Here is a 12,390-nt window from a genome sequence, read left to right on the forward strand (position 1 = left end):
CGGCATGAATCATCAAATACAGCAGTTTATTGTTTATATTTATATCTTCATTTAAAAGATAAATAAATTGATTGTAAAGAAAGTAAGTAAAATAAACTTGATTATTGTTAACGTAAATCAGTACGTGATTAAAAGAATCAACCAAATTGTCTCCCATGAGAAATTGAGTCTGACGTCATCATAAAAGGGGCGTGTAGATTTCTGTCCTGTCAGTTTCTACAGAGCTATTAGTAGTAAATCCTTTATACTATTATATTTTTATAATAGTATAAGTAACATGTACCTTGTTTTAACGTGTTATATCATACATAAATCAAGGTCAAAAAAAGTTTCACAAATCGATTACAGTTTGGTCAATACAACCCTGTCTCGTGTTTTTTAATAAATCAGACCAGGGGAGAAACTTGATTGTGGTCAATTGCACCATTTAAAAGCTACATGTATTGCGGATCGAAAGCGGTCATCGGCTACGTAAATTAGGATTAGGCGTAATCGCATTGCTCAAGTTAACAGTTTTAAACAAGGGTTGATACGTAAAATAGTTTATTATTCGAAAAGAGTTTAGGAACGATCTTAATTTTACCAGTGATGATGAAGATAGTTATTTTCGCATTTCTTTATTTACGTGAGTATCATTTGACTATCTTCCAAGCCTGATTTATTTACATAAAAAAATGATTGATTTAATACTTGATATTTTAAATGTGTAAATAATGAATAATCTTCATGTAAAATGCTAACGTATTGTGAGATTGATAATATTCAGTAAGCATTATTCAGTTATAGTTCAATGTGTTTAAATAGTTGGCTATATATATGAATGTTCGGTTTAGATATATATTTTAAAGAAGTGTGAATTTTTCAAAAATAATTTCTTTCTAAGTATATACAAAAGCAAATTTATCATTTATATGATTAAAACAAATGTATCTTTCTATTTGATGTGAACGAAAAGTTATTTTTATTTATCATTCAATTGGTTCTGATCATGTCACTTCAAAAATTTGTTAAAAAAATAAAATAAAATTGTTCAATGTAAAGAAAAGAAAAGCTTTTGTTATAACAAGAAAGTTTCACTAAAACAAACCATTAATATTAGATTGAACATGAAAGCTTTATGCAGCGTTTTTATTGCATACATCTTTTGTCTTGGTTTTCTTAAAGGCATGTTGTGAAACATTTTTTATGTGACCGGTAACTAGTAATATGTCGATGAAAGTAACACGATTGTTTTTGTTGTTTGATTGTTTGTTGCTGTTGTTGTTCATTTTAAAAGCTTCTTTTCTGGATATTTATCCTGGAAAGATATAAAATCCTACAATATTTATTGAAATGATAGTATCTGCTCTCAACCGCTATCAATTGTACAATGCACGTTGTCAATACCAAGTAATTAAAACCCAAAACTAATCGTTCATTACATAAAAGAACTTTATCATTCAATTAAGCAGCATGAAGATGATTATGGATAATCTGCTAAAATGTGTTCTCATTTAAAATTAACTCCCGTGATGGTATTGTTTGGCCATTAAAATAAGAGAAATTAATAGGTTTTTAATTAAAAACAAGCTCTCTAACAAACTAAATTAATAACACGTGAATCGCAATTGATTTCTTTCCGAAACTGAATAAAGCTTATTTTGATTTTTAGATGGGTAAACCGTTCTCCGGAGAATTGAAGTCTATGACTGTCTCGTATGCATCCTGTTATTTTTTTGTGATAAAGGACCAAAGCTACACACCACAAATGCATTTCTATACTACGTTTTTATAGCCATTATATCACGCATTACATAATATCATTATACAAACTGAACAATGAGCTTATAAGTTATACATGTGAATTGTACTTATCTGTTCTATAGGTATTTATACGTAATCATAATGGTTATATGCCATGCCCTATGAAGCCCTAATTTGGAACTAAATTCTATTCTACTCTATACTGCTCGTATAATTATGAAGGCCTTTCCAAGTTAATCAGATCAAACTGAGGCTTACAATTCAAGAGGAAGAAAAGCATTCTTCTTATTTCAACATAAACTTGTAGTTCATAGTTGTGAAGATAGTATACGATGTTTTGCGTACTATCTCTATAATACTGTATTTCTATTACAATGTGTGTGAGGGGAGGTCGTACTTTTCATCACCGAATTCTATCATCAGAGCACATATGCTGTTTAATGTGTCGGCTAAACATTTTCTATGCAATGTTCACAGGTTCAGCTATTTGACTTTTCCATTCATTCGTAATCGAGTTTGCGAACTGGATATTCAAACTCCAGTCAAATTGTCATTTCTGATTATGACAATATTCCTAATTTTGTTAAACTGTATATTTCCCCCTACAGTGCAGTTCTATTGTTGGTTAATTATAAGTAGCTTTAAATTGATGCTCTAAACGTCCAGACCTACTTCTAATTATAATGACAGTGTTTGGAATGTTATGCAAAATTATATAAAATCAAATTCATATTTGCAAATTAATCAATATTCTTAATCCAGTAGTACTTAATAAAATTAAACGGCAAAAATAGTATCATGTTTATATTTATAATAATTAGAAACCGAGTTTTTTTTTTTTTAAAAAGCATTTGAACCTAAGTCCAAATTTTACATCATAAATCTATTGGATACAAGTACTTTAAGAATAGTTTCTTTAATCCTTCTGACCATTTTTAGGTCTAGAGTCATTGCTTTTTGTGTGGTTCTCTCCGCTGACAGATGTTTCACACTAAATCAGATTTAAATTGGCCATTCTGAACACTTAATTTTTTAATTTTCTTTGAAAATGCATTTTTAGAATGTGAATTAACCAACCTGTGACTGCAGTCTCACATGTGGGACCCTTTTTGTTTGATACACGTACTTAAATACACGTTTTTTCATTCTCTGTCAAATGTGAATCTTCGTTAATTTTGAAAGACGTATTTAATGGTGTTTCTACAATTTTTGTGTCATTTTCAATGAATGGCAATGTTTTTACAACTAAATGTGTTTGACTCTTTTGTTTTCATCGGAGCGACAGCGTGACCTTGGTTGGTCGAAAGGTTTTCACAGAATTTGAATAAATACTACTAGGTCGCCTTGGAGACTCGGTGACCTTAAACCTATTGTTGATGAATGAGACATTACCTGATTAAACATACTTAGGTCGAACATTGTTTTAAAATATGACGCGTGAAAATACCAACAAATAATGTACCTTGATTCTATAATGCATTGGCTAGAGGCTGATGACTTTAAATTTATTCCGGGAGTAAATTTTCGATTCTTTCTTTCGTGTCTATGCAGCAGTGAACATTGCCTGGATGTTTCACAATATAAACAATTGGAAGGTCTGTAACAACACTGGACACGCTCTTTATTCATCCTAATTAAAACTTCCAGTATTGAAATGCAATACACGTGGTCATTTTATAACAAATGTGATCAAATAATCAAGATTTTATATGCAAAACGTTACCATTTACAAAGACGGATTAAACCTTTGAAATTAAACACATTTGATTCTCTATGACTAACAATGCATGTCGATTACTATAGCAAACAAGATGTATGTATCATTAAGCATTACATTCTTACATACTTACATTGATTTTGATACCAGTACCACTCACATCTTAAAGGAAACTGTTAAGTCTTGTCTTGCAAAGAGTACAACCATACGTTACTAGAGGCAAAAAAAACTTTCGTTGATGTGTTACTTCCATATTAACAACATTTATAGCTAAATTTCTTAATTCTTACATAGACAGCATATCTGGTGTAATGAAAAAACAGAACGATTTAGACAAGACCTTGGACTATCGGTAGCACGAAGCTATCTATTTCTTGCATCATAACAAGTTTCTTTGCTTGAAGTTACGGTTCGTTCTTCTTAACATTGAGTGTATACGAACCCGATTTTTTGCTGAAATTACTAGGCCTTTGCACTTACATGTGTATTGGCTACTTTGTTGAGTATGTATCTTAGTGTTTCAACAACTTTAACAAATTGATACCTTCAATTTATTCCATATCGGAATTCATTCTATCACTAGTCTACCGTTATTGTTGATCGACATAAGTGCATCCATTTATCCTTAATTATGTATGCAAGCATTTATTTTTCATTGGTTCGATTTAAAGCAGCGATAGCTTTTGTCTAAATCGGACACAATTCAATTTAAAAGAGTGATCATTTAAAGCACTTCAATTTTAATTCTAAAAGATTTTTACTATTATACAAGCCGTAGAGTAATTATATTTTTAAAACACATTTTAAAGGACCTTTTAGTGCTTTATACAGTTTTTGTCAAATATTGATTTTTATCACCATTTTGATAAAGCTGCACTTTTGAACCATGATCTTGTTTTATACATGAATGATACAAACCTAATATTTGAACTTATGCAGCACCGTTAGGAAAATTAGATTTGGGATATTCGATTTATTTTTGTTCTGAACAAGTTTATCTTTTAAAAATAGGTGAGCTAGCGATGTAGCCATTATGAAACACAGAAGCAGATTTCTAAACCATTGGTTAGATTTTCTAAATCGATTATTTGTAACTAGGAGGGCACAGTTGTGAATAGAAATTGTGTTGGGGGGGGGGGGGGGGGTCTCAATTCAGAATGCTGAATCTAGAGTGAGCTTCACATTATTCCAGTAAAAAAAAAAGACTAACATATTTGCTAGTTGCTAGAGAGCGCTAGGTTAATCAATATCAAGATGGGTGTGTAATTTAGTATCAGTTATGGTGCCCTAACCTCCTTTAAGTTTGGCGATCTTCTTCCTCCCCTATTATATTATATGCATAAAGTTTTTTTCAATTATTAGGAAAAAACGGGAAGGGGGAGAGTGAAAATTGATAGAATTCAAAACATATTTCATTTTGCAAGTGCGCTGTGGGAGATGACATAAATAGTCACTCTCTTGAATGAAATCAACTTGCAACGATCAATTCATAGCGCAAATAGGTATAAATAACTTTTGTATTCAGAGTTCATCGTTTTCTTTCACAGATATCTCGACATATACTTGCTGTATTATATATAGTATACCTAATGAAACTTTCGTACCCGTTAAAGCCAGGTATTTTTTCTCCTAAATCGAGCTTATAACGACGGAATTTGAACTCAAGACGATTTACCTGTAATCCTCTTCTAACACTAATCGCATTCATTACCATAAATCCTAATTCACCTTTGTTTGCCTTACATTTATAGTGGGATGGAATTTCATTTTGATTCACTTTGTTGTTTTTAAAATTTGAAGAGGTTCTTTAAAACGACATTTATTTAATTTTTATCCGACATTGTAACAAATATTGGGCTGCATGCTAACTCTTTGATGTTTCTCTTTTTTTTTTTACCATTTTGAAGAAAAGTAGAAGAACTTATAACGTGTGATTGTTTTTGAAATTAAAATATCAAGCCCAATCAGAATAAAATCCGATGCTAAAACCTAATTACCGGGGTGTTTATTTTTTCATTTGTATGCTAAAGATTGGAAAGCAAGATAGGTATAGGGTAAACTGATCGAAAGTCGAACACTTTTGTAGATTTTTTTAATAACCCCAGTTTACCCTACATGTTGCAATATTTTAGGCCAATAATATTAGTAAAAGGGAGCAGTTAAAATCTGGATTTGTGAAAAATAAGAGATGAACTAATATTTAAAAATTAAGTTAAAATTTAAATTCAATATTCATTTACTTCGGTTTTGATTTTAAATAATCGGTCTAAACCGATTTGAATGAATTAATCGTGATGATGCATTAGTCTCAATACTCTAATATGATATTCAAACCAATGTTTACAGTTAATTGATTTAAATGTATTCACATTAGAAACTGAATATTGTGAAAGAAAAAAAATAAACAACAATTTATGCGCTGTGTAGTGCAACACCACAATTGACAGGATGACGTTAGCTTTAACATTACAATTTTTGTCTTGATGTACACTCAACATAAAAACATAAACACAATGAGTTTTTTGAAATATGAATTGAACATCTTCATTTAGTAAACCAAGGGAACATCTTCGAATAAAAAATGAATCAAACAGATCAAGGTCATTTTAAAAAAAAACCCTGACAACAATAGCTGTTGCGTTGCTTAATATACAATTATTGATGCTCCTTAGCTATCAAGTCAAGACGACTGCTCTTGGGTTTTAAATGTAATCATCTTAACAAAAAAACAACAGGGATAATGAAAGCAATGTCATTTATATATAATAATCATTATTGATGCTTTGATCAAACTAGTAAACAAGCAATCTCCTTCGATTTTCACAGTGTTCCACAATGGCGATGCAGCGTTTACGTATGGTCTGGAGAACGACCTCAGAACTCTACTCTTTACGAACAACAGTTACAATAAATTAACTCGACCAAATGCTCAAGTCTCAGTCAGTGCTAAATTCAACATCCTGACTCTAAATTCACTGGTACGGTAGAAAGCTATATTTACTTTTTTTATTTAATAATATTATCATTACAATACTAAAGCATTTATGTTCCTGTGTTCTTTAATGCCAAGACGACTGCACTTAGTTTTTTTATTATGTTATGCATAGAAAAAAATCTTAAGAAATGAACAAATGTCATTTATTGAAGTAAAATGACGGGAAGTAAATTTATACACCAACAAGGGGGTCAGCCTAGACTAGAAACCAACTGACTTCTGTGTAAAGTCTTTGTCAGTATATTATGCAATATGCTGACCCACAAAGGTAAACATTGTTGTACACCCTCTTGGTGGTTTTTTAGAGCATGAGGGATCAGCTGATGAAAATGGCAGGATACTTTTCGTTGGTGAGTATACTTTTTATATAGCATTTTGTGTCCGTACGTAATATTGTTTTTTTCTTCATAAAACCAACGTAGCTCTGCTTTTGTTTTTGTCATTTACTTTTATCTTTAAAGTTAATGATACTCTTGCATTGATGTTGAATGTTAATTGCGACAAATATTGCAGTAAGCTAATTTGTCATCTTGTCAAGCGTTAAACAAATTACATTAAACTACTTGTATATCAATTGAAAGGAATCAATATTGATAAAATGCCGAAAACCTCTGCCCTCATGGAGAATAATATTCATAAGTTAATCAAATAAATAATAAACAAGTGAAAAGCTGTCAATGTGACAGCAAATCGGGTTTTCTTTTATGTGAACTGTATCCATAATCCATGTCAAGTTTGTCAACCCGTATCCAGTAAAATGGAGTACCCTATATGCAATATTTTGCCAAATAATGACTAAGTTCAAAAGCTGGTATTTTTTTCATAAATAATCAGAAATCAAAATCCTAGCAATATGCACACCTCTGATATATTTACAATTCATCTGCAAAAGAACAACTTCTTATCTTGAAAACTGTAGGAGGAGTTATCCGTACAATGAGGGTACCCTATATGCAATATTTTACCAAAAAATGACTAAGTTCAATAGCTGGTATTTTTTCCATAAATAATCAGAAATCAAAATCCTAGCAATATACACACCTCTGATATATTTACAATTCATCTGCAAAAGAACAACTTCCTATCTTGACAACTGTAGGAGGAGTTATTCATACAATGAGGGTACCCTTTTGGCAGCCGCCCGCCCTCCATTTTCACCATTTTAATAACTGGATTTTTCCGTTGGAAAACCCGATTAAAAATCTATGATGAAGTGAAAAAAATCTAAATAATTGTTTCAGCTTTGTCGTATCAAGTATATTTACATCCACCTAGTATGATTTCCTCTATTTCTTTATGATATTGATTGCAACTAATAGCTCTGTCGAAACTGACAAGACTGAAATCTACACGCCCCGTATACTGATTGGTCGAAACGTTCATCGACCTAAGAAAAATCACGGACTGCACGAAATAATCATGATGATGTCAGAATCAAATTCCCATAGGATACGATTTGGCTGTTTCATTTTGCTAACGAACTGATGTACATAAACAGTTATATTATTAATTTTACTAACTTTTTACAATCAATTTATAAATTGTTACAGGAAAGATGTAAATATAAACAACAAAATGCTTTCTTTGATGATTCATGAGGATTATGAAGTTAGCAATGTCGCCACCTTCATTTCCCGCATGAATCACCAAAGAAAGCATTCTATCGCAATAGTATTTTGCTCACTTACGTATTTACCGTCTTTGATTAGAAGTACTATAGTAATATATATATTTACAAAAGAATTCTTCATTTTTTAGGAGTGGACCGACGCTCGCTTGAATTGGACTGCTGATGCAGCATATAGTTCAGACATTCTTGTTATATACACTACCCAAGACTATGTATGGGTCCCCTCACTCTCAGTTACAAATTCGTAAGTAATGATCCTGGCTCCATTAGTGACCAATTGTGACCTAACAAGTTTTTTGGGTTTTTTTGGCCGGAAGCTTGGATATAAGGCAAAGACATCGAGTCCGAAGCTTATAAGTCACTTGTTTAAAGCCAAATTGTTAGCATTTTCTTGCGCTATCCCATCTTAATCCATTTTGATTTAGGATAATTTTATGATTTGTGATCATAAATCAGAACAGGGGATATAAATATTTGTATACCAGAACTGTGAGGGTTGCAGAATTTTAAAGTTGTTCATTTAAATTGTCTGTGTATGTCATTTTGTACATAAATATATAGCATATTTTTGTATCTGAAAAAGAAATAGAATAAAAAAGCTGCAGTCCCGTTGACTAGAAGTAATACTCATGGGATAATCCACACACGTTTTGAAACAAAAACGGGAAATCACTTGTTTATAGTAAATCGGTTTACAACTACATCACCCAAAATTAATTTCATTTGATTATTTCATTCATACTTGATTAAAGCCTTGTTATTTTCGGTCAGTTTTGCGTCAAGTCAAGGAATCTTTGTTAGTCAAGATACCTATGTATTTGTACTTTGAGGAGTTGAAAACTTCATTTTTCTGGATGTTAAACTGTACAAAAAAATTTCAAAAAAGCAAAATTTTGTTGAAAACAAGTATAATTACTGAGATAACCTACATATATGTTGTTTGAAATTCTCGGTATATTCAACGTTTTACAACTGCTTTCATTCAATAATTATATTACTCCTACTAGTACTAGTTCTTGATTAAAGTTTTTTAATTTTTAAGTCATAAGCGCTGAGGAATCTTTGTAGGTTAGTGTTTTTAGTAGAAAACTTTTTAAAATATGTTTGACTTTCTTTCCAGAGTGGACGAGCTTGCGGTAATTAGCGATGACACAGTCATCATCCGTGTAATCAATGATGGTACACTCACCTGGACCCCAGGTGGTGTGTATGAGACCCAGTGCTCGACGGACGTCACTTACTATCCCTTTGACGAACAGGAGTGTGATATAGTGCTCACCACATGGGGATACACAAATGTAGAAATCAATCTAGTTGGAAATGGAGTGGATTTATCGTATTACGAACCCGACGGAGAATGGGAGTTCTTGTCCTATAGCGTGACGTCGACAACGCGAACGGCAGGAGCGAGCAGCCTACCGCAGATTACCTTCGCGATGAAGTACAGGCGAAGACCCACCTATCAGGTCATGAATACGATCCTTCCGTTGATGCTCCTAGGCTTCCTTAATTGCTTTGTATTTCAACTTCCGGCTGATTCCGGGGAGAAAATGGGGTATTCTCTCACTACACTCCTCGCCTTTGCGGTGTATCTGACGATCGTGTCTGCCGATACACCAACTACTTCTCTTCATACGCCGGTACTTTGTAAGTTGTTCTGCAATAATTTACATGTCTATGTTGGTGCCAATTTTCCATTTAGAAAATTATAGAAGATTTTTAAACTAACTTTTATTTAAAAAACAAAATAAAACTTGACGTTATACTTTAAACCACTTTTTATTTGCGACGAATTTATTTCGCGAATTACCAGAGATATAAAACTGGTTCGCCACGACTATTATTACAATACGATAGTTGCTAACATGTCCCTGATTGTTAAACGCATAAAAAGTTTTCAGTTTACGATATATGTATTTTTTATGCGTTCATTTACAATCAGGGACATATTAGCAACTATCGAAAGCCTCGCGTAACGCGATTTCAAAGGTCGTTTAATGCATCAATGTTATTTTATTTTATTGAAAAACATTAACATACTATCCTTTTTAGTTCATTCCCGAATAGGATCATTTAAACAATAAAATGCTTTTTTGGTGATTCATTTGGGATTTGAAGGTAGCGACATTGCAGGAAAAATACATAACCCGCGTTAGCGGGTTGTGTAAATTTTTCCTGCAATGATCGCTACCTTCATATCCCGAATGAATCACCCAAAAATAGCATTTTATTGTTTATATTAACATCTCTCTTAAACTAATTAATTAACTGATAATGAAAAGTTAGTAAAATTCACTAAATTACTGTTAATGTACAAAAGTACGTTAGCTAAAAGAAACAGCCAAATCGTCTCATGTGAGACTTTGAGTCTGGCATCGTCATGATTATTTCGTGCAGTCGGTATCTGTAGGTTCAGACCCCAATCGATAAACAGGGCGTGTCAATTTCAGTCCTGTCACTTTCAGCCGCTGTAGATTTCGACCAATCGATAAATAGGGCGTGTAGATTTCAGTCTGGCTGTTTCTATAAGTACAATGATTCAATCAACAATTAATCAAAAGTCATAATAATTTGGGTTTTTTCTCATTCCAGCTGTGTATCTCATTACCATGCTATCCATGGGAGTTGTAGCTATCCTGCTTACCATATTTGTGCTCAAATGTCACTTCAGTACGGAAGACCAACCCATTCCAAAATATATCCGCCGAATTTGCTCTATCGCCAAAAAATTGGAACGCAACCACTGCTGCAAGAAAAGCGAAGTCGTTGACGAAATTGAAAATGACAAAAAAGGAAATAAAGGGTCTCCCCGCAAGGCATTCAAACCGGAACTGTCATGGCCGGAAGTGACGACAGCTCTTGACAAATTCTTTTTTAAAGTTTACACGATCATCTTTCTGCTGCTCACTTTTGTAGTTCTCTTTGTGTTTGTAATTCATTATTATACTTGATAATTTATCGCATGAGAAATTGTGAATTGGATATATCCAAATCACGGTAGACAATAAGATGGAATTGAATAGGGGTACTCACAAACATTCTCATCATTTGTAGAAAACAACCTCTATACTCTGTCCCGAGTTTTTGCTTCTACCACTTTTTGCTTGATATTTCGATAATCATAAATACCTTTGTGCCCAAACTACGTTCATCCACTAATATGAAAAATGTCCGGATAATCTATTTTTAAACGCCTCTTCTATCGCTTCAGGTTTCAATACACATCCAAAAATAAAAAGTCTACGGGGATTTTACATTGCATCAGCCATTGATAAGCCCGGATGATGACGTTGAAAAATTGCGCCAGGTATCCCGAATACTTCTGAATGGAGAAAAGTTGTAAACATTTCCCATTATAAATGTCCATAAGATTTTTTTTTTTGTTCCTGGGAACTTTTATGAGTGAAAAATGATAATTGTTCAATGAAGATATCTTGGACATATTCCCTTATATCGATTTCACCTGTATTTCTTTCTCAGGTATGTGTATTTTTATTAAAAATCGTCAAAAAGTGATGGAAGCAATAACTTGGGACAGACTATAGTACTGTATATTTTAACGAACGATGTAGAGCCATGCTTTTACTTAAAAATACTAAAAGTACAGAAAAGCGCCAAATCTGAAGGAAAGTGTTCAAAAAAGGCGTAGTACTGAAGGTTGTTAAAATATATCTACATAACCATGTTAGAATTGGAATTTGTTCATTATTATTGTAAAAATACAGTTTCTAAGAAACCTGGAATTAAATTTAATTCAGATATTACTTCGTTATAGAATACATATATCAATAAAAAGTTTTAGATGCATAATGTCATGTTACACTAAAAACAAAATACCGATTACTTATTTTTTTAAATTCTTTTTTATCATAATCGCAACATTTCACAATCAATGTAATTAAAGAAAACTATTTATATGTCAAATAATAAATGTATATCTCTTTATGCATCTTTATTTTTGAAGCATAGAATATTTTATCCCTTTGACTGTAAAGCCAAACGTTCTATGTATAAACTCCGCAACAAAATTGCGAGAGGTACATATATATTAAGTTTTTGACACGTCCAATAGTCAGTCCATTTTATTTTTTGTGTTTTTTCATTATTATTTTTCTTTAAGGGGGGGGGGTCTTTTTTTTTTCTTTTTTTCTTTTTGACTCTTTATATATATATTATCAAGAAATTTCGTGAAACTTAGTAGGTATTTTAGACACAATGTTTAGATATGTATTTACCAGGAAATTCCAATTCCATTATTTTTCAAAAAAAGAAGATGGGTGAATAAGGCGTGTAAAATGCCCATAT

General features: G+C 32.2%; 1 protein-coding gene across 1 annotated transcript; it reads left to right on the forward strand.

The window, feature by feature from the left end:
* The first annotated feature begins 434 nt into the window (after window positions 1-434).
* LOC128166312 (acetylcholine receptor subunit beta-like) lies at window positions 435-12,028 on the forward strand. Its single transcript, XM_052831405.1, has 6 exons — window positions 435-625; window positions 6,287-6,438; window positions 6,761-6,805; window positions 8,214-8,329; window positions 9,206-9,732; window positions 10,678-12,028. The coding sequence occupies exons 1-6, from the start codon at window positions 589-591 to the stop codon at window positions 11,034-11,036; spliced, it is 1,236 nt and encodes a 411-aa protein (XP_052687365.1). The 5' UTR covers window positions 435-588; the 3' UTR covers window positions 11,037-12,028.
* Window positions 12,029-12,390: the final 362 nt, after the last annotated feature.

The sequence above is a fragment of the Crassostrea angulata genome, chromosome 10 (genome assembly GCF_025612915.1).
Source record: "Crassostrea angulata isolate pt1a10 chromosome 10, ASM2561291v2, whole genome shotgun sequence".
NCBI classification, from domain to species: domain Eukaryota; kingdom Metazoa; phylum Mollusca; class Bivalvia; order Ostreida; family Ostreidae; genus Magallana; species Magallana angulata.